This window comes from Nilaparvata lugens, chromosome 7 (assembly GCF_014356525.2).
Source record: "Nilaparvata lugens isolate BPH chromosome 7, ASM1435652v1, whole genome shotgun sequence".
Taxonomy (NCBI): domain Eukaryota; kingdom Metazoa; phylum Arthropoda; class Insecta; order Hemiptera; family Delphacidae; genus Nilaparvata; species Nilaparvata lugens.
Window position 1 is genome coordinate 44608740 of NC_052510.1, and position 25146 is coordinate 44633885.

Here is a 25146-nt window from a genome sequence, read left to right on the forward strand (position 1 = left end):
TTTCTTCAAATTTATACCATGGGTAGCTATTTATAAGCCCTATTAACTGACATGTCTCATTTCTGGGAAAATTGCAGAAGCTCCGTAACATTCTTGAGAAAAATGGCGGATAATTACTAAAAAACCACGTTTTTCACGATTTTCTCAAAAACGGCTCTAACGATTTTCTTCAAATTTATACCATGGATAGCTATTCATAAGCCCTATCAACTGACATGAGTCTTATTTCTGGGAAAATTGCAGGAGCTCCGTAATATTCTTGAAAAAAAATGGCGGATAATTACTAAAAAACCATGTTTTCACGTTTTTCTCGAAAACGGCTTTAACGATTTTCTTCAAATTTGTACCATAAATAGCTATTCATAAGCCCTATCAACTGACATGAGTCTCATTTCTGGGAAAATTGCATGAGCTTCGTAATATTCTTGAGAAAAATGGCGGATAATGACTAAAAAAACATGTTTTTCACGGTTTTCTCGAAAACGGCTCTGAAGATTCTCTTCAAATTTGTACCATGGATAGCTAGCCATTCATGAGCCCTATCAACTGGCATGAGTCTCCTTCCTGGGAAACTAATGGTGGGTCCACCCCATCCTAGAGAAATGGACTTTGTAACCTCCTTCTCGTGCATGAGGTAGGTAGGTAGGTAGAGCAGTTTATGAAAAGAACACAGTCGAGATATTTCATCTGTAGAACAGCTGTTTTGACGACTTTGAAAAAAATCATCGAATTTCACAATTTACAAGTACTCTTAAAACAATTATATATGACACATATACAAGTAGTCTGATCGTAGTTTCAAATATGTTGCCGGCAATCTTCATTATGTTATTTCCCTAAATTATTCTCGTTTAAGAATGAGGCTTACAGTTCAATGAGCAAGGAAAGTTGTGTGAGTGTACTACACCAGATTTTTTATGTCTATATTGACTGGACTAAGAGTTGGTGAAAATTATGAAAACAGCTAAATATTTCTCGAAGAATAATTTGACAGTAGGTTTTATTGGGGCTCCTATTTGAAATTAAAAATTACTCTGTCGCTTCAACAACTTTGTCTCTCATATGAATCAAAATTCCGTTTTTTAATTAGTGGTTATATTATGATACATGAGTTCCAAGAGAAAAACAATGGTGAAAACCGCACACACATATCTCAAACCGTATCAGTTTGTTGATGTAAAAGTTGTATATTAACCAGCTGAAATCATGTGTCAGCGCATGAAGGATTCTCTTCCCAATAGCCTCAGCCGATGTTATGAAAGAATGGAAAAACTCTTATAATTGCCTGCAATGAATTATTCAGCTGACTAATGATAAATCACAACAAATGTTTTTCTTATGCACTCTCAATGTTATTTTTATATCCTGAAAAAGGACGAAGGAGTGGGTCAATTTTGTTGTCCAACGAGCTTGACCTGTAAAAAGTTTTGAAGAATACGTGTTCAAAATTTGAAGCTGGTTGATCAATACTTTCTCAAGTTATTGAAGAACATACAAACAGACGGACAATGACTTTGAACTTCAGTAGGTCAAAAAATTCGCTAAGTCTCGTTCAAAAAAAAAAAAAAAAACAACACCAGTAAATAGCAGAACACAATGAAATTTTACTAAATTATATAATGTATTTGCCATAAAAATGCAATTACAAAAATATTAGAAACTAGTACCTTAAACTTACTCTCATTAGAATAGTGGTAAACAATAATAAGTTTCTTACTCTCTAAACGAGACTGGTATGAAAATTAGAACATTTTCAAGTTGAGTTATTACTTAGTAATCAATAACACTAATTAATGAAGCTATCTAATTTACTTCAGTAATTCAAAGTTCTTTACAAAATTATTCTACAAGTTTATTTACGAAACAATATGATATCGTGGTAGTTTGCCAGTAAAGATGGGAAATGTATAAAATAGGCTATATTTCACAATCTATGTTGTGTAACCATAACATTTATATTTTTAGATTAATTAAGAGTAATGAACCTTCTAACCCAACATAATAAAAAAATCGAAATGTCAAAGTACAAATTGTAAGATATTTACAACCGTTTCAATTGATATAATTAATGCATTAACGAATAGCAATTTAAAAACTATTCTTGTACATCGGGAAATATTATAAAAAAACAAATTCATATGCACACAAAAAATAACAAACAAATCCTATGATAATTTAACTCATACCTATTCACAATAAATAGAGCAAAGTCCTTGCAAGTTGAGCGAAATTCCCAACACAAAACATAGATAAATGTCACAACTACACATACAGATAAATAAATGTCTACGAATAGATACATAAATGTCTACCAGAAATGAATAACATAATATTCAACTAGGTACCAAACATAGTAAAAAATAAATTATTGCATTAAGTAACGGCACTCCCACCCTTTAAAATTACTCAACAAATAAATATTCCTTTCAAGCACCAACATTTAAACTATGTGAGACCTGCGTACAACGATGAATAGAAACATACTGAACAACATCTAGGAAACAGTATCCTAATGTCCGTAGTCGGTTTATATTATTATCACATTAATCATTCGCTTAAAACGCATTACGTTTATATAGCTCAAGTCTTTATCTCAAGTATCGCTTAAAACGCGTCAAGTTTAAAGCTAAAGTCTTTATCTCGAGTATCGTAAGGATGATCCGTTGTCATTAATTTATAAAGTCAATAATTCATTAATAGAAATAAATTTTGAGATTCACTGGTAGAATAGTGTCAACCTGAAACAGAAAAAAAAGCTTTCTTCAAAGTCTGGGATTGAGTATATTCTACTAAATAAACAATAAAATTTCAACAATACTTTACCAAAAACATTCATTGTATGTTCAAAACGCATTTGTGTAATGTAGGTTGATTAAATTATATTTTATATACTACATCTGTAGTATATACACTACATATACTACTACATCGATTTGAAGATACTATAGATTCTAGGAAAATAGTTTAGTAAGTTGACAAATTTATCCTTATAAATCAATTATTTTACAGATTTATGAATACATGTTTACATATTGTATAGAACAACAATTCATATTGAAATATTTATAAAAATGAATGTCTCTGAATAAATCCAAATTGAATGAAATTGCAATGGAAGGACCGTTCACTGATAGATCAGTGACGGTTAAGTTTCTTCGGCTAGTTTCATTGTTTTAATGGCCTGGGAAATCTCCTTTACTACTATGTATAAGATGTGTAATATACCTTCCTCACGATAATAGTGCACAGACCAGATGCAAAGCATATGACTGGCTTTTACAATAATAAGGAAATGCTAGTGTGGGAAAATGTGAAAAACGCTCACTTGTCAAGCTGACTGAAGCAATCGCCAAAACCCCTTGTTTTAAGGAGAAAATAACAAGTATTTTTAATAACAAATTATGTATTCATTTTTTGTATACTTTGAATTTGAGTCACTGAAAATGAATTTGTCCAATTATGAATTGAAAATTGATGTAAAATCATTTACCACTAAATAATACTGTATTGAAATGAAAACACAATATTTGTTCTTTTATACTTTTTTATTATGAAAATCTATCCAGAAGAAAAACTTTGAATATTGTGCTTGTATTTACTATAAAAACCATCGACGTAGAACATACAAAATATTGTGATTCAGTTCATCATGGGATAGTAATGATGTTACCAAATATGTAGAAACACTTGAATTTACTAATTCTGTACAGTCCTTAAGTATAATTTTGCGGCCCCTGACCTTCCACGGGCAAAACAATTATTGTGACCTCTACCGTATAAAAAAATCAGAGTTAATGGAAAGTTACTCACATTTGATGAATCCATTACGGTGGGAAGATATTAAAATATCACATAGTAGCATTAAGCTCTTCAAAAAGATCCTGGAAAAAATATTCAGCGTGATTATAATATAGACTACCTATTAAATTAATAAACTTCAATCAAAAGTATGAATATTCAAGGTGAAGATCTGACAAAAATATTAATAGAATTAAATGTAAGCTCCAAAGCATACAAGCTATTGAGAAAGCCCAATAAAACGGAATTCCACACACATTATCATATGAATAAACTTCCTATTAGGCTTTAAGTAATTTAGTGTATGTTTGGACAAAAATTTGAATGAAATAATTGTATAAATGAATTGAATTAAATAATTGACTTTATTAACTTTATTAAGGGCTGAGTAAGAACTCTAGGTCCTCTCTGCCAAACAACCCTTTTCCACACAACATTTCTTACAAGAACAGTACATATTACAAAATCAATTAACTTAAAACAAATTAAAATGAAAAAAAAACTTCAAAATATAATAAAAAAAGTAGAAAGAGATATATATATATATTACAAAATCAAACAATCAATCACAATCAATCATATGGAGGGAGAGAGGGAGAGAGAGAAAGAAAGAGAAGTGTGAGCGGCGTCAAAACTTCGTACTGCTGCTAAGGTTAAGGGGGGGATTAATTCCCATTCGGTTTGGATCTTATCATTTCATTAGGTATAGAATGAAATCAACTTAACTAAGTGGAGATCATCATGAGAAATAATCTATGACATAGATTACATTGTATCAAATCATGTATAAATGCATATCTATGTATAAAATCATGCATGATTTTCATTAGTGGTGAGACCTTGGCTAGTTCCACTCAACAATTTTGACAAGAAATTAAATTGTAATGTTATCATAATTGAAGCATTTCGGAAATATTACTTTTCATAAAATATAAAACCGTGCGAATATTTTATAGAACTATGAATTAAAAAAAATCCAGGAAAAGAATGACATTGCAGTCTGCATTGGCAACAGTGTGATTTAAAAACTAGAGGTACGATTGATAAGTTTCAATCTTATACATTTTTCCTCTATGTTCAAACATACCCAAGTGTAATGTGAAGATTTTGGTCATAACGAAATCGGACAGAATTAATGAATTTTTTATTCGAACCAATTACTTACAGAGAAGCAGCCGACGACTGAAGGAGCAGCACCAAGGTTCTTCAACAAATTTGAAACATTCTGTAATGGTAAAACGCTTAGCTTGTCTGGTATCTGAGTCTCTCCTTTCGTAATTCCACATATCTTACACCTGCAAATCAACGTTCAATCTTATTAAGATTATCGCCAATTATATACAGGGTGGGTGAAAAGTCCGAGAACAGCTTAATATCTCATACACAAAGTTAATTTGAAGGTGGGTGTGAATGGGGATCCTACTCAAATTGAAAATACTACTTTACTAAAATCTGATCCGCCATATTGAATGCAACTTTATTTTTTTAAATAGGAAGGTGGTCATACGATACATGATTTCGATACGGAATTTCAAGAAAAAATGAATGGTGAAAACCGCACATCGATATCTCAAACCGTTTCGAAGATATTCACATTATTAATCAATATTATTTGAAGCAGAAAGGAGAGAAAAAAGTCTGAGAACGGCTTAATATCTAATACACAATAGTTATTTGTATATCTAGAGTGAAAAGTACGACTTTTTCTCCCTGTGGAAAAAGTTTGAAGCCCGAGGCGAAGCCGAGGGCAACAATTTTCCTGAGGGAGAAAAAGTATTTTTCGCTCGTGATGTACACAACATTTCTCCTCCATCTACATTTTTTGATAGAAACTGCAAATAAAATCATTTTAATAACTTACGTATTGGTGACGATGTTTCGTAACAACATAACCTAAAATCTTAAACCTAAAACCGGTCGGCTGATTGGCACTGCCGATTGCGCTATCTATCTAAAGTTGTAACAATTATATCAGCTGAGCGGCTACCAAAAATGGCTGACTCCAGATAACGCGTTTCAGATTTGAATTTCAGATCAAAAATATTTGTTGGCTGATATTTTGAATGGAATAAAATATTTTAAAAATTGTATTAATTTTTATCGTCTACTAATATTAAGAATATAATATCATACAAACATATATTTCATGAGTTGATCAAATTTCTTGTTGTGGTATTGAATTCAGTTGACTCAATGACATACACCTCTATTAGGCTTTCTCATCTGAGCTTAGACCTTCTAACTTAATACAATGTAAGTTTTAAAATAGAGATGCTTCCCATGTTATTTAAATGGAGTTACTTTTCCTCCCTAGGGAGTTTTTCTGTTTTTTACTACCGAGAGCGAAAAAGTGACACTTTAGTATTATGTTTCAGGGAGTAAAGTAAGTACTTTAGACAGTAGGTGGAGGAAAAGGTAATTTGATGGTGGGTGTGAATGAGGATCCTACTCTAATTGAAAATACTACTTTACTATGACTTTAAAAATCTGGTCCGCCATCTTTGATCCGCTATATTGAATGCAACTTTATTTTTTTAAATAGGAAGGTTGTCATACGATACATGATTTCAATACAGAATTTCAAGACAAAATGAATGACGAAAACCGCACATCGATATCTCAAACGGTTCAGAAGATATTCATATTATTAATCAATACCATGCAAATCAGAAATGGATTACATAAGTGATATTGATTGAAAATATGAATATCTTCTAAACGGTTTGAGATATCGATGTGCGGCTTTCACCATTCATTTTTTCTTAAAATTCCGTATCGAAATCGCTATCACATGACCACCTTTCTATTTAAAAAAACAAAGTTGCATTCAAAATGGCAGATCCAAGATGGTGGACCAGATTTCTAAAGCTATAGTAAAGTAGTATTTTCAATTTGAGTAGGATTCCCAATCACACCCACCTTGGAATCGCATTGTTTCATGAGCTATACTAAGCCGTTCTCTGACTTTTTTCTCTCCTTTCTACTTTGAATAGTATTGATTAATAACGTGAATATCTTCGAAACGGTTTGAGATATCGATGTGCGGTTTTCACCATTCATTTTTTCTTGAAATTCCGTATCAAAATCATGTATCGCATGACCACCTTTCTATTTAAAAAAATAGATTTGCATTCAATATGGCCGATCCAAGATGGCGGAACAGATTTTTAAAGTTATAGTAATGTAGTTTTTTCAATTTGAGTTGGATCCCCAATCACACCCACCGTCAAATTACCTTCGTGTATGAGATATTAAGCCGTTCTCGGACTTTTCACCCATCCTGTATGTATATTTCAATTGCACAGGTGCAGGTTCATGAATACATGTATTCTAGGTACCTTGGCTTCAACTGAATTGAATCAGCTGGTGGTTTAATCTTAAAAATAAATCACATTACTTCATAGCAAACAAAACTTATTATTGATTTGATCCAGTTTAAACTGAGATTCCGTTTAACCTGGCACTGGCCCTAAGTGGCTAGGTATTATGGGTTACTTCCTATGCCAATTCAAAATTAAAAAAAAAAAAAACATCTTATCAGTTTCATAGCAGAAGTTTGTTTGGAAATGATAGGTGGGTAGGTCTATTGCATCATGAAATCTATGGTAGGAATTAAGAATAGTTACACATCAACGTAGAAAGCCTGTTTTATTCTTCGATTAATATTAATATTAGAGAACGTTGCAAGCTGTTCTGTGCGATGAGCTCTCTAAAGAGTTCAACGAATATGACTCTGTCGCAATTAAAGTAAAGTTAAATGCAACCTATTGCTACATAAATGCCGTTTATTTTCCCCCTTCAACCCATTCAAATATTCTTCTCCAGTACGCTGAATACGTGGAATCTCTTAGTAATCTACTTAATGGTAATTTTATGATTATTGGAGACTTTAATTTACCAGAGATTTCCTCCTCCGATTATGATTTTTCTATTGGCTCAGTAAAAGCAAGAATTTTGTATAACTTGATGTCTTTTTATGACCTCAACTCTTATAGCTCAGTTGTAAATGAACTTGGTAGGACCCTAGACCTTGTTTCAAGTAATTTCCCCGTAAGCGTTGAAACGAATGATGATCCCCTCCTTCCTGAGGATGGCCATCATCCTGCATTGAGTGTTGATGCCTTGTATATTGCATTTTCTTCCGGGGTCAATCCAAATAATTCCCTAGAATCTCGTTATAATTATGCTAGAGGTGATTTTTTCAGGTTATATTGTCTCCTAAGAGACAGTTGCTGGGACTCCCTATTTCACTGCACTGATGTGGATAGTGCTGTGGATGAACTATATAAGAAAATCTATTATTGCATGGATGAATGTATTCCAAAGATAATAAGTAAGAGAAAGAGCAGTAAATATCCTCCATGGTTTACTCCTGATATTGTTCGTGATCTAAAAGCGAAAAATAGGTATTCACGGAAAAGAAGATCTTCTCCTTACTATGATAATCTTTTCAGAACGTTGCGAGCTTCACTCAAAGCTCGGATTTCCCTTGCATATGATAATTATATTGCGGGTATTCAGGCTGGCATCAGAAGTGACGTGAAACATTTTTGGAATTACATTAATACCAAGAGAAAGACATCATTTGTGGAGTCATCCATGACACTAAATGGGGAGTTCTTCACTGGTTCTGGCATTGCCGAGGGATTTGCTACTTATTTTCAATCTGTATAATTATGAGGCTGATGCACCAATCGCCCCTGGAGGGCGTGAGAGAGGGCCGGAGGTGTCTGGGATGTCTGGATTGATTGTTGATTTAGGTACAGTGTCTGGTAATGAGATTATTACTGCTATAGGTGTTTTAAGATCTGGCTGCTCTGAGGGCCCCGATGCAATACCTACATTTATTGTTAAAGGCTGTGCGGATGTTCTAGTAGCTCCCCTGCACTTTATTTTTAATCTATCTGTGAAAACTGGCAAGTTTCCTCTGAAGTGGAAAACTGCTAGAATTACCCCTGTTTTTAATTCTGGTAAAAGAGCTGATATTAGTAATTTCAGACCAATTTCTATCTTAAATTGTTTTTCAAAAATATACGAAAAAGTTTTACATTCTAATATTTTTAAACAGGTCAAGAGCATCATTGCGGATGAGCAGCATGGTTTTTTACCTGGTCGTTCAACTGTCACTAACCTAATGACCTTTAGTGATAAAATATCTCAAGTTTTGGATGGGGGAGGCCGTGTAGATGTTATCTATACGGACTTATCCAAGGCTTTTGATACTATTAGTCATGGACTACTGTTGAAAAAGCTTAGGCGGATGGGTTTTAGTGATAATTTAGTGAACCTCCTGCAGAGTTATCTGCAATCAAGAATGCAGTTTGTTAAAATTCAAAATTTCAAATCCAAATCATTCATATGTGCATCTGGGGTACCTCAGGGTTCCAATCTTGGCCCACTTTTGTTCCTCTTGTTTATAAATGATGTCCCTACTATTATAAAGAATTCTTCCTGCCTGATGTACGCAGATGACGTCAAATTGTTCAGGGAGATCAAGAATGTAAATGATGGGCTTGCTTTACAGGGCGATATCAACAATTTTTACCAATGGTGTGAAACTAATGGTCTGAAGATAAATGTTACCAAATGTAAGTTCCTAAGTTTCAATCGCCAATTGAGACCGCACATTAATATTTACCACGTAAATAACAGGCCATTGGAACAGGTGACGAATTTCAAAGATCTTGGAGTGAATTTTTCTTCAGATTTTTCCTTCAATTCGCACATTGATTCAATAGCTGCTAGGGCCAACCAACAAATGGGGTTTATTCTGAGGACCTGTTCGCCCTTTAGTGATGTAGAGCCTTTGATTCTGATTTATAAGTCACTAGTGAGAAGCTTGCTAGAATATGCCTCAGAGATATGGAATCCATATCATATGGATAGAATAAATGTTCTAGAACGGCTTCAAAATAAGTTTTTAAGAATCATGTTCTATAAGAAATTTAATCGTTTTTGTCCGTTTGATTTCCCAACAGAGTCACTGAGAACTTTATTCCATATTACATCATTAAAAGTTAGGCGTGATGTTAGAGCACTTATTTTTCTTTTTGATCTTTTAAATAATGAAATTGATTCATCATACTTGCTATCTAAAATGAATATTTATATCTCACCTGTGGCTCGTCGATCTGAATTTTCTTTTCTGGTTCCTCGTTCCAGAACACTTAGAAATTACAATTCTCCTCTCAACAGAATTCAGAGAAGCTACAATAGTTTGTCCGGGCACCTAGATCTCTTCTGGTTCTCTCGCGCTAGATTCCGAAAAGCTCTATACAATGGTCTGGTCTGAGCATTGATATTGTGATCTGGTCTGCATCGATCATTTTTTCATGTATGTGTGGGTGTGCATATGTTTTGGGACTTGGAACTCATTAATAAGTTATATTTTTGGTTATTTCATTATTTTAATACTTGTGTTATTAGAATTTTATATTTTCCATTTTTGGACCTTCTATGAGTAGTATTTCGATGCTTTGTATTCATCTCATCTTTTCATATTATTATTATTTTTTTAAATTATTGTATTTTTCCATATTATCATTTTGTACCTTATTACCATATGTAATAGGATAAATATTACCATTTGTACCTTATTTCTTTTCATGATTTTTTATAAGTTTTCTATATATTATATTTTAAGATTTTGCATTTTCTTGTAAAGGAGACATGTTTGGGGAAACCCGTTGTCTCCATTGTAAATGAATAAATAAATAAATAAATGAATATTAATATGCCAACAAACTAAGTGAAATTCAAAAATACGTTCGAGATATAATCCAAGAATATGCTTAATAAACTCTATCACACATAACACAATCGAGATTAAGTTGTACAGCAAACTGCAGCAGGAATAACTACACTACACCAGGACCTTTTATCAAATGTTATTGTTTATATAAGCTCGTATAATATGGTTCCTTGTTGCTGAAATGCATTCGCATATAGCTTAAATTATAAAATAATATTAGTGTACATACAAGTTTTATTGGATAAAAAACATATTCAACACACATTTCTTGATTAGTTTTTAAATATAAATAGTAATTCAACTTACGAGTCAAGCAGCTTGAAAAGTTCAGCATTAGCCTTCCTCGTGATATCGAAATACGGTTTGACGGCTTGCTTGAAGTCCAATGCCTTGTTCACTGCAAGCCTTTTGGTGAAATTCGTGAATAATGATATTATCTCATCGGTACACACTGTAGGCTGCTTATTATATTCGAAGATGTGGATGATCTTACTTTCGATAGCTGCAATTGAAAATAATATACGCAATTGATTTATAGAGAACCATAATATAATTGAGACATTATTTTTACATTGAAAAATAAAAAGAATATCAATAGTATTTTTAATTTATTTATTGAGCGTATGGCAGGAACACAACACAAAAACACCTACCTACTCAAATACCTACATATACGCTGTATATTCACAATTTCTCTTAATTTATTTATTGAGCGTATGGCAGGAACACAACACAAAAACACCTACCTACTCAAATACCTACATATACGCTGTATATTCACAATTTTTCTGAAATGTTGTGTTTGATCAGGAGAACATTAATTTGTGTGTCCGCCATAATTTGCTAGACCATACAAAATCACTTGAAAAAATGACTTGACAAAATAAAATTGAAAAATGACTTTGAGGGATATGCAGAGCAGAGATAAGTAGGGATATAGATGCGGCGATGTTGCCGTGCTGTAAAGCGACCAGCGTAGTGAGTGTTCAACTGATCATGATACGCAAACGATGTTTCCTTTCTGAAAGCACTGAGACGACTGAGCTAATCGACAAATTGGTAACTGCGCTTCTTTCTACGACTCTATTCATCAATGTAATTGGCTGATCTCCCTCCATTTCTCTGCTCCGCATATCCCTTCAAGTCAAAACTAATTTTGTGGACTATGGGCTATGGTGATGATTAATGTGCACAATTTTTGGAGGCAGACTATAGTTATAATAATAGTCCAGTCAAATGGTCGTTTTTCAGGAAACAGCCCCGAAAGAATTTTTCTCGACGGTTCTATATGTATTTTTAGGCGCTGAATTCGAATCTGAAATTTGCTGACACGCTAGAGGGCGGCGGCTTCACCCCCAAAATTTCATACTTTTTTCAATTTTCCCATTTTATCTCGTAAACCTTGAGTTTCTCAAGAAAAATCATTTTCGACAAAATTTCCAGTATAGATAAAAAACCACACATCACGTGAAAGAACAATTCATTATGAACAGGATTCCTTAGGAATTTTCGAATTTAGTGGTGGGGGGAGGGGGAATACACCCAAAAATAGAAAATCTTGTCCTACAGCCAAAATACAAATTTTTCATTATAATACCTTTTCAAGGCCTTCCTAACAAAAAATACATATTTCGGCTGAAATCATCTCACGAGGGTTATTTTCTATGAGAATCACCCGTTAATTTCCTACTATAATGTAAGCATGTTGTTACGAGTGTTCCTTCTTGAACAGTATTTACGCTGTATATTCACAATTTCTCTTAATTTATTTATTGAGCGTATGGCAGGAACACAACACAAAAACACCTACCTACTCAAATACCTACATATACGCTGTATATTCACAATTTCTCTTAATTTATTTATTGAGCGTATGGCAGGAACACAACACAAAAACACCTACCTACTCAAATACCTACATATACGCTGTATATTCACAATTTCTCTTAATTTATTTATTGAGCGTATGGCAGGAACACAACACAAAAACACCTACCTACTCAAATACCTACATATACGCTGTATATTCACAATTTCTCTTAATTTATTTATTGAGCGTATGGCAGGAACACAACACAAAAACACCTACCTACTCAAATACCTACATATACGCTGTATATTCACAATTTCTCTTAATTTATTTATTGAGCGTATGGCAGGAACACAACACAAAAACACCTACCTACTCAAATACCTACATATACGCTGTATATTCACAATTTCTCTTAATTTATTTATTGAGCGTATGGCAGGAACACAACACAAAAACACCTACCTACTCAAATACCTACATATACGCTGTATATTCACAATTTCTCTTAATTTATTTATTGAGCGTATGGCAGGAACACAACACAAAAACACCTACCTACTCAAATACCTACATATACGCTGTATATTCACAATTTCTCTTAATTTATTTATTGAGCGTATGGCAGGAACACAACACAAAAACACCTACCTACTCAAATACCTACATATACGCTGTATATTCACAATTTCTCTTAATTTATTTATTGAGCGTATGGCAGGAACACAACACAAAAACACCTACCTACTCAAATACCTACATATACGCTGTATATTCACAATTTCTCTTAATTTATTTATTGAGCGTATGGCAGGAACACAACACAAAAACACCTACCTACTCAAATACCTACATATACGCTGTATATTCACAATTTCTCTGAGATGTTGTGTTTGATCAGGAGAACATTAATTTGTGTGTCCGCCATAATTTGCTAGACCATACAAAATCACTTGAAAAAATGACTTGACAAAATAAAATTGAAAAATGACTTTGAGGGATATGCAGAGCAGAGAAAAGTAGGGATATAGATGCGGCGATGTTGCCGTGCTGTAAAGCGACCAGCGTAGTGAGTGTTCAACTGATCATGATACGCAAACGATGTTTCCTTTCTGAAAGCACTGAGACGACTGAGCTAATCGACAAATTGGTAACTGCGCTTCTTTCTACGACTCTATTCATCAATGTAATTGGCTGATCTCCCTCCATTTCTCTGCTCCGCATATCCCTTCAAGTCAAAACTAATTTTGTGGACTATGGACTATGGTGATGATTAATGTGCACAATTTTTGGAGGCAGACTATAGTTATAATAATAGTCCAGTCAAATGGTCGTTTTTCAGGAAACAGCCCCGAAAGAATTTTTCTCGACGGTTCTATATGTATTTTTAGGCGCTGAATTCGAATCTGAAATTTGCTGACACGCTAGAGGGCGGCGGCTTCACCCCCAAAATTTCATACTTTTTTCAATTTTCCCATTTTATCTCGTAAACCTTGAGTTTCTCAAGAAAAATCATTTTCGACAAAATTTCCAGTATAGATAAAAAACCACACATCACGTGAAAGAACAATTCATTATGAACAGGATTCCTTAGGAATTTTCGAATTTAGTGGTGGGGGGAGGGGGAATACACCCAAAAATAGAAAATCTTGTCCTACAGCCAAAATACAAATTTTTCATTATAATACCTTTTCAAGGCCTTCCTAACAAAAAATACATATTTCGGCTGAAATCATCTCACGAGGGTTATTTTCTATGAGAATCACCCGTTAATTTCCTACTATAATGTAAGCATGTTGTTACGAGTGTTCCTTCTTGAACAGTATTTAAGCTGTATTCGCCTCCAGATTTTTTCCTTTTAAAAAGTATTCTTCAAATTAAAAACTGTGGTTTTGTTTGTATTTGATTGTGAATTGGACATTGGAGTGTGTAATTAAAATAACCTAGCTTTATTTGAACTGTCGTATAAATTAGAATTGGAACCGTTTTGGGCTCAAGCATGAGGTGGTGGCGTACTATTCTAAAAGTTGTGTAAATCTAAATGATTGTATTATAAATTCGAGTTTAGTTGGCAGAGCAACGATGAAGCACATACCTTTCTGTTGGATCGGCTCTTTCGGTGTGGATTGAATGATTTCGGCCTCCGTCTTATTGAACACATGAGCACCCACAGAAGATCTGTCAATCAAAATCATAAAACTCTATTAATAAAAATGTAGAAACAAATCCATTGAAAATATATTAAACACCGCATAGATGTTAATGAAAAACATAAAATGGTGTCATTTCTGCTGGATGTTCTATTTCCACAAATTACAGTTTTTTGATCAAGTTCAAGCTCAACCTTCAAATAATGCTTGAGCATCGAAACCCTTGGTTTTGTGGAAATTAAACATCCTTAATAGAAGATAAAACTTTTTTTTTCAATTTCATCAAATCAATTGTTGGAAAAACATGAGATTACAATTATTCAATTGCTATTTAGTTAAAATTAATATTAGATACTATGCAAAAACATTCATATCCCGTGATTTTGTATAATAGCTTATCGTCTTCAGAGTATTTGACAGGATACGGTATCAATCGCAATTCAATTACTTTAATATGATGTAATTATTTCTCATATAAATTCAATCATGAAGATTTTCCTGACTTCAAGTAAGTATGAAAAATATAACCAACCAAGTTTTCTTGAAGAATCAACAATGCTTTGGAAGATAATATTCAGTAAGAAAAAGCAATTTCATGTGAGATTTATATCACAATTATCAATGAAATGGTATACAATGAAACATTATAGGAAGGATTTTTGATAATCTGATATAAAGGATGGTTCGTCAAATTTTCTATTAGATCAGCTATATAATCATACTCCTGGTTCATTGTCAACAGTACACTATTGGTTGTCTGAAAACATTGGAAACCAGACAAATGCTAGCAACTATTGAATATTCCTGATCAATTTTATATTCTTCTTATAAGTTCAAAATCTTATATTTTAAAAATGATGGTAAGAGGTCCACGGACCGAGTATGGGTCTTACAAGTCATCCAATATTTTTCAAAATTTCAAATATTGATACCATTCTTTCAATTTCATGTTTTTTATTAAAGCAAAATGAATCATTGCTATCAATGTATATTCATGATAGTTACTTTATGGTGATTAAGATGCTGAGATAGTTTGACTAATTGAACATGAATGTGATAGTCCAAAGTATCAAATCTTAATGATATCTAACTGATATTTCACAACAGCCTAAAAATAACCAAAAGTTTTTATCATGACATCCATTCAAAGAGCCAACAAAAGTAGGAGAAAACTCCTATTAACATGTACAGCCTACTAGAAGTTACAGCCTGCTCCGGTCTTGGTTCGATTCCCATTCTATTTAGCATTAATTGTATAATTACCAACTTTAAAACTAAACCCAATTCATAGCGATATGTGGGACATCATGATCATAAAGAGTAAAACTGGATGAAGATCAGTTTATAGATAAGATGCTACTCTACACTACAAACTTAACTATATATATATAACTAGTTCTTTCCTTTATTATATATAATATAATAAAGGAGAGAACTGACTTATACACGTACGGGATAGGTAATTGACGAATGATGCATTATCCAGTGAGGATAGAATGTAATAGAGCTGCCTTCGCCTTGCTCATAGCTGAATGCAGAGCGGGAGCGTGCTTGACCCCCCAACTCTCTGGTGGGATACCCCGCCTAAGCCGTCGCAAGTCTTTATATTGCAAGCGTTACGCGAATTGACCATACCTCTAGTTCTAATGGGAATATTGCAACATAAATTTATATCGATGGCTTTCTCATATTATTACCTAAAATTAAAATATATATTAATACACCTTTTCATCGTAGCTGCCACTGTTTGCATTTTAACCGTGTACAAACCGAAATACTATTATAATATTTAATGATTGCACATACTTTTATTTTATTCTATGAACAATTATGCAAGCGTTCAACTAAAAAATGCATTTGATAGAACTTGTAGTGCATGAAAAGGACCTTTCCATTGATAATATAATGATACGTACTTGGTGGTCACAGAGCAACAACATACCTATGCTTTGAAGAGCCGAAATAATAAAATCATCATTTCTTGAAACTATACTATCAATGGTACAGTATACAATGGATTTGATGAGTTGACATATCCATTCACAGACACTTTTCCCTGTATCATTCATATGTACTGCGCATTAATATGTTTTTTTCTACACTATTCAACACCAGCTTGATTCTGAATTTGTTTGATTTTCAGCTACTCATTTCATAGAAAAAAGTAATTGATAGAACTGCCTTTGTCAAACAATGATTTTTTTATACCTAGAAAGTCAAAACAGGATTAATTATTCCATTTTGAAATTTATTGGTATTTAACTAGTCTTTCAGTTGCCGAGAATCTCCGGTGCGGTTAAGACGTACGTGGCGCGGTGTAGTTTGTTAAGTTGATTTTGTAGTGATATTTTCGTATAAGTACTGTTGTGAGTATGTAATTCTACTATTACAATATTACAATGGTTGTTACTTGTGTTGCATATGGTTGTAACAATCAGAGTAGAAGGACAGACAATAAAGGAAAAATTCTTTTCACCGTTTGCTATATGTGTGTATTGTGAAGATTAAATGATGTGTTAAGTGTAAAATGAATGTAATAATTTATATGTAAATAAAGCCTGAAAGAAAAAATCATCAAATTAATGAGTGTGACCTGGCCAGAATACATCATATTTCAGGAACTGAATACAACTGGAATATCAAAGGTTACTAAGCTTACATTATATTTTTATAGTTCTATAATAAATTGCAATATTGGTCAAGTGTAGTTTTAGAACAGAGTCCATCACTGACGTTTCATTTGAACGCTTAATCTGTTGTTCTGTGATCATTAAGCCTACGTATGATTACATATCAATTTGAAGGTCTTCCTGTGTTCTAGAAGTTTTATTATTAATCTTTCAGTTTAAAGATTGCATAATAGCCTATTGAAGAGAGTAGAAATGTATGCAAACGTTGAATATAACCATTTTAGCTTGCACTCTGATAACTAACGAACAGTTGTAGCTCAAATGAAAAGGTATGACATCAATTGCACGGGATTATGTAAGGAAAACATGGAAATTAATTTTGTTGCGATATTCTTATTAGAACTAAAAATATGGACGATTTCCGTAACGCTTGCCATATAACGCCTTAAGACGGCTATGGTGAGGTACCCAACCAGAGAGTTGGGGGGTCGAGCAAGCTCCACTCTACGGGAAGGCTGCTCTATTACATTCTATACTCTCTGGCATCATCACGTCTGAACTACTGGACTGATCAACTTGAAATTTTGCATATAGATTTTTAATTTACCGAGGATGGTTATAGGCCTATTTTCAAGCCTTCACGATTTCATTACAAGTTTTCAGTTTGTCAAGTGATCAATTCGTCATGCTTCCAGTTTGTTATACTTTGCTAATTTTGCTTGAGAGTGATCATAAATAAAATTCAACGGCTTTTTTTCTATCCTTTCATTATACTTCTATCTATATATCCTCTTTTTCCACATCCACACTATATACAGGATTGAACAGCTGAATGTTTCTTTTAAAATAGAAATTCGATGATTGGGGAACCTAATCGGATAGAAATAAATACTTTTGTCATATCAAAATTTTTGTCTTGGAACCGCCATTTTGAATCCAACTTCATTTTTTTTAATTGGAAGATGGTCATATGATACATGATTTCATTACAGAATTTCAAGAGAAAATGAATGGCGAAAACCGCTCATTGATGTCTCGAACCGTTTGAAAGTTATTCACATTCAAAGCTACTAATAGCTCATCTATCTATAATCGATAATGATTATAATAAAGGAAAAAATCGGCTTACACGTGATTTCAGTACCTACGTCAAATTTTCAGTTTGTCTAAAATCTTTTTTTTCCTTTAAACAGTTCCTTGCGAAGCATGGGTTACCTGGTGGTAATAAATATAAATTATATACGTACTTGAATAATTCTATCTAAGATATCACAATGGTAACACACTAATAATACAAATAAATTAGATACTTACATAATTCTATCTATGATATCACGATGGTTTTCTGGTGTGACGTTGTCGTTTGTTGCAGTGGCAGATTGTTCTTTGGCAGGTTTTGGAACGTAAATACTGTCTTTCGTAATACTGTCTAGCAATTTCCAATCCTTAACTAATTCTAGCTTTATGCCAGTTGTTTTTGTACTTTCAGGTTTCTCGTTTTTCGATTTCATAGCTTTCCATGATTTCCTATCTTTTACTAACTCTCGCTTTGAATTCTCTTCTTGCGGTGCACAATCAGATTTCGAGAGGCTTTGGTCAGATACGATTGTTTTATTTGAAATGTTATCACTAGTAATAGCAATTGATTTCGATTTGGTTTCATCATCATCACATGGAATTTTCTTATCATTAGCTCTATCCTCACTTTTTTTATCGTCCGTTATAGATACTGCACTAGATTCTTTCATTTCTTTCACTTTATTATCACTTGATTTCTTATTCGACGTATCATTACCCTTCAACTTATCATTTCTATCTTTACACACACTTGATTTGCCAAAGTCCTCTTTGTCTACACTTGATTTTTCATTTTCAACTTCAACAACACTTGACTTGGTATCTTTTGTTTCAACAGCAGTGGATTGCTCATTCTTAATCTCATCAGTAGTTATTTTAATGCCAGTTAGGGCTACATTCGTGTTTTGTTCTAGTTCGACAATTGTACAGTTTGGTCTCCTCAGCTCGGTACGGGGACGCTCGGCACGTTTTTTAGCACTAGTTTGATTGTTAGCAACCACTTCACTTTTACTTTCTTCATTCTTCTTCAGGCCTTTCTTATTGGTTTTATTACTCTTGGATTTATCTTTGGTTTCATTGTTCGCTCTTGAGTCTGAAGTGGACACAGAGTCTTCAGCTTCATTGCTACTATCCTGAAAACAAATTGAACCACATTAATATTTTTCTGACATAACAACAATTTTCTCACTCAGATCATAATTAATGTAGCCAAATTTTGGTGCCGCATTCCTCAAACTTTATAGGATGTTCTTTGCACATTCAAGTATAGCCTAATTTCTCCTGGAATGGCTGTCATTTTCTGTATGATAGCCTCCTTTCCTTATAATGTTGCACAGTGTGATAACCTTGAAAGCTTTGCAACAGAAATGGCACACAAGATTATGGAGAGCTTTCGGGAAATACTGAGTTAAAATGACAACAACGGAGGATATCGTTCAAGAAATTAAAATAGTGTACAATAGAAAAGTTTCAGGTGCTCAACAGTAAAGATATTGATTGATTAATTGTATAAAAATCTACTGGTATTAAAATCTCTAATGCCGCAACGACATGTTCGCCCAGGTGCGATTCCTTGCAAAGCCCAATGAAGGCCACCCATCCACAAACTGGCGCTAATCGACATTGGGCCAACATGTAGATGTGGCATTATGAATGATATTTCATTATTGAATTTTACACTTGAAATTAATGTTGTTGAACTTCTGCATAATAGAATAAATTGACACTCACCTGTTTTTTTTTATAATAGCTAGCAAAAAAGAAAGCATATTAAATAATATGATACATATGAATCTCCTTGTTTCAATTTTATAATTCGGTATGCATTGTATACTTATATTTTATGAGCTTATACATTGTTTAAAGGTCAAGCAATAAAATATGAGTGATATTAATCGACATAGGAGAGTGAATCAAACAAATAATGTCAGTTCCGAACATTTGGAAATGGAAACCCAATATTTATTTTATTGATTTATCGAAATTGATAATTTTGTTAAATCTATGCATTTTACAGCGGTTATTTATTTTTGAAGAGGAAATTCTTGTTGTGATGCTAAACGTAGCCATACTTTAGTCGATTATTGGACTAGATTTAAAAACAGAAGTATTGGGCTCGCTCATGATTTTTAATTCTACTACTGTAATACTTGTGATTTAATGGATGAATAACTGATTGGCTGAATGAATTTATGAATGAAGATCATGAATTTCATGATAATTATTGATTATTTTGAATAGTCAATAAAGACAGGATCGAAATGACTAAAATTATTATTAACAAACCAAACTTACCTTAGTCGTGGTTGAAGCTGATGAACTAATGAAGTCTGTTGTGGTCAGATTCGATTCACTATTATCGGCGATGACCGGCAGAGTGGCGGCAGCCGATCCTTTGTCCTTGTTTTTCAGCATAGATTTGCGCAGTCTCTTCCTGGCGGAACGCGACATCGGCTTGCTGGTTCGCTGAGTGAGTGGATTGAAGGTAGGTCGCCTGGCCGCCTGGCCGCCTGCGTCCGTGTCCACATCCGAGTCAGCACTCTCCCTGTTAGCTTCATTGGCCGAGTCATAGGTCTCCCAGTCATTACCTGGATCCTTGGAGACTAAACGCGTCTCTTCGAGAATTTCCACTTCTGCAGTCGTTTCTGTATTGGCATCAGAATCTTGCAATGCATCTGATAGTTGATTCACTGGAGACTTCACAGCAACTGATTCTTGCTCTGTAGGAGAGGGAGAAGGTGGAGCTAAAACAGTTTCACCACTAGAAGAATCTGCATGACAGCTGCCAGCTGTGACAGTTGCAGGAGGTGATGGCGCGGGGGGTGGAGGTGGCACCGGCCCGGCATTCATTGGCACATTAGCAGGTGTCGTCGGCAATCCCACGTTAAGCAAAGGATTCTGCTGGTACAATGAGTTTGTGACAAAAGTGTTGGCTGCGCTATTCGGGAAATAATTGGGTTGGTTGTATTGGGAAGCCAAGCTGTTGACCAATGGATTGCCCAGAATTGGGTGAAGTGGCATTCCGTAATAGTTTGGAGGCCACATTATGTTGTAGGACATCGGCATTGGTGGGTTCAGCAGTTGCTGCATCATCATGCTGTTCACGGCTTGGTTTTTTTCTGAAAGACTTCTCAGCTGAGCAAGTTGAACTTGTAAGGACTCCTGCAAAAGATGAACAAACAGAAATTATCAACTGAAAATCATCAATCTACCGCTACCAAATTCAATGAGAAAAATTCAATAAAAGTTTATCAAGAGTTTCTTAGTGCAAACCTTCACAGCATCCTTGAAAGTTGGAAATTAAAAATTCATCATTCTCATTACTTTGCATTCGAATAGGCTATATTGAAAAATTGAAACACTCAATTCAATAAAAATATAACAACTAGTGGGAATCAGGAGTAATTATTATTAAAAAATAACAATAGCTCAATAATTATGTCAGAAGGAAGTCAAAGTGTCAAGATCAACTGTAATAAAAATTATGATACAGTACGTAATTATCAACAGTAATTTAAAATTTAGATATTATAAAATTTTCTAAACTTTGATCAAGTGAAAGATTTTTTATTGTGGGAAGTGAAAATGTTTAAAGCAGTTTCAACTACAGTGCATACAATGCAAGTACAGTACATTACTCATTGCTAATACAGTAGTGAAAGTTGAATTTGATACTAAATTAAATTTTATCATAGACCATATACGGATGGGAACTAGAAGAACAATATGTTTATTGGTTTTTATAGAAATGATGACTAACAACAATAATCGTGACTCGTGACTCGATCATCTCTAGTGAGTTGGTCATCTCTAGTAAGACACATTTATAGATTAAACTCTGCAATTTGTAAATGAGAAAACAGGCCTTAGTTATAGCTCTAATCATCTTCATTTCCGGAATTTATTCAAAATACCTATGCGACTATTCTGGTCACACCCAACGAAAATTTCACAATCTCCGTAGAGCTTCAATACTTCATGCATCACGGAATTGAAGAGATCAAGCAGAACCTGTATTGAATCAGACGGTCTAAAATACATGCAACAAACCACAAATCTTTTATTTTTAGTAGTCTCAATGAAAAGTACAAGCCATAATAGCGATTGATTTATTATTTTGTAACTATGTAGCTTGTTCACCAATGCGATCAAACATGAACTTGGTCTGCCAATGTCCTTATTTTTTATAGCATTCATGGAGATGGGTTGGATAAATTTTATTTATCATTGATCACCCGGGGAAGAGGCTCACAATTCGACGTCAACCAGATTTCACAGAGAAAAATGACATCCAAGCTGAGTCAACTGTTCTAATAAATCTAAATAATAGGTCTAATAAATGAAAATTGTTTATGCCTCCTATATCCCAGAATAGTATCTTGTAATTGCTCCGTGATTCAGTTGAACGATGGCAGTGTTGGTTTTGTGATATTTTGGGTTTCAATGCTCCATTGACCATTATATGCAGGTTCGCCATCACCTTTCATTTGCTATGATTGATTCGTAGAGACTCCTTGGCTTCCATCATTTTTTCCTTCTAAATTCTCAAAACCGTTTCCATCATTATTTATAGCTTTCAGATCTTTTATCTGACTCCTTTTTCCATTTGTACCACTGGCTTCAATAAGAAACCTTTTTTATGCTTCCGCTATTCCCAACTTTCCTTCCTTTTTTGGCAACCTGTTCGCCGTGAAAAGTCTTATAATTTTCCTCCTGCTTCCTCGAAGATGACTCCTTACTTCTCGCCCGCTTTGCTGACTTGGCCTCCCGTTCCTCCAGGTCCTCGAGTTTCCAGAGTTTTCTATCTACTTTCAGCTTATCCTTTATCATTACAACGTGTTCTTCCTCATTCTTCAACTTCAATAGATGCGCAAACAAGTCTCTTCTGATTGCTCTAGTCTCTTGGGTCAAATCCTCCTTGATTTGGACATTTTTGAAGTGTTCTTCTTCTTGGAGTTTCCCTTTCTTCCGCAATACCATATTTTTAGTTGAAGTTGAATTTCACAAGTACTGGTGCTCTCTCTCTTCTTCTATTTGTCCTCCATAAATCCTTTATGCTATTGTTGTTTATATCGGGAAGCAGATACTTCAATATATTCATGATATTACAATATATCATGATATAATATATTCTCTTATTCATGTCAACAAAGTTGCTACCTGGAACACCGTATACTAATAAATTGAATTTTCGCTCTTTCTCTTCGTTACTCTTGGCGTTTTGTTTCACGAGGAGAACTTCGGATCTAATCTTTTCTATTTCTTTTTCAAAACGACAATTCAATGTGTCAACCTTCTTGTCTAGAGAATCTAGCTTCTCAAGAATTCTATCTAGTTTCTCCTCTATTATCAACATAGTGTAGCATGTGTTTCATCTATGAATTAGTGAAGGAAGTATTCAATAAATTCGTATTGAGAAGAATCACGCGATTTTATAGTCTCTGATCATCTGATCATTATTCGGCGTCTAATCATTTTAAAATTTCGTAGAGATAAATGGATAAGCCTTTGTAGGCCACAGTAGATAACGGTATGTTGAAGTTCCTCTGTTGATGATTCGGTTTGTCTCTAAATGTTTCCCTCCTTAGTAATGGAGGTCTGGTAATTTTTTACTTTCCTTGCCCTATTACCATAGTCCTTACCTAGTGTTGCTTTCCGAAAAAAATTAAGGTACCCCAATTTCTAAATTTCTATACGTTTCAAGGTCCCCTGAGTTCAAAAAAGTGGTTTTTGAGTATTGGTCTGGATGTATGTATGTATGTATGTATGTATGTATGTATGTGTGTGTGTGTGTGTGTGTGTGTGTGTGTGTGTGTGTGTGTGTGGTGTGTGTGTGTGTGTGTGTGTGTGTGCGTCTGTGTACACGATATCTCATCTCCCAATTAACGGAATGACATGAAATTTGGAACTTAAGGTCCTTACACAATATAAGGATCCGACACGAACATTTTCTATCTAATGCAATTCAAGATGGCGGATAAAATGTTGTCAAAAACAGGGTTTTTCGCGATTTTCTCGAAAACGGCTCCAACGATTTTGATCAAATTTATACCTAAAATAGTCATTGATAAGCTCTATCAACTGCCACAAGTCCCATATCTGTAAAAATTCCAGGAGCTCCGCCCTATCTATGCAAAGTTTAATTTTAGATTCCCAATTATCAGGCTTCAGATACAATTTAAACAAAAAATTCCAAGTAGAAAAGATTGAGAATAAAAATCTCTACAATTAATGTTTAGTAACATTTTCACCTAAAATTCAAAATAAGCTCGAAATCCGAGAAGATGTGATTATTTCAATTGCAAACTGTTGGTAACTGTTGATTCTATTAAATCATTCACTATGAAGAGATAGCAAACTTCGTGTCTCCAGCGTTATAGTCATGTCACCAGCTGGCTTGGATCTTTGAATAGTAGACTCGAGATGCGCGGGAACACTAGCATCAGGTGATAAATTTTCATTATAAATTTTCAACAGCAAGGAAAGTTGTGTGAGTGCGCCACACCAGATTTTTAGTTCAAGGGTTGATGCAGGGAGTTCAAGGTCCAAATATCAAGCCAACTGCGCGTGAAGGTTTGTATTTCAGTTATTTTCTTTAACCTATAACTGTATTAGCAAACTATCAACGTTCAAAAATAGTCTCTGGTTACTCTTGGCGTTTTGTTTCACGAGGAGAACTTCGGATCTAATCTCTTCTATTTCTTTTTCAAAACGATTAACATATCTTAAGTTTAGAAAAAAAACGATTATTTTTTTCACCTGACACAAACCGTTCTCAAAACTTGAAATTTGTACACTAAGGGCCGGTTTTCGAGCTCGGGATTTAGCTAAGTTCTAGACTTTAACTGGCTTTAAACTCTGGAGTAAGAAAATTGGCTTTCCGAGTCAGAGCGTTAACGTAGTTGAGGACTTGAATAGACTCTGGAGTTT

At 34.0% G+C, this 25146-nt stretch overlaps 1 protein-coding gene across 1 annotated transcript; it reads right to left on the reverse strand.

The window, feature by feature from the left end:
• Positions 1 to 1584: 1584 nt before the first annotated feature.
• On the reverse strand, positions 1585 to 21378 carry LOC111052498 (mucin-17; the record flags this gene model as incomplete). Its single annotated transcript, XM_039432852.1, is given in 7 exon segments — positions 1585 to 2738; positions 3811 to 3881; positions 4964 to 5093; positions 10856 to 11051; positions 14455 to 14537; positions 18454 to 19349; positions 20512 to 21378. Coding segments are annotated over 6 exon segments (2205 nt in total), but the record flags the coding sequence as incomplete, so codon positions are not given.
• Between the last annotated feature and the right edge of the window lie 3768 nt (positions 21379 to 25146).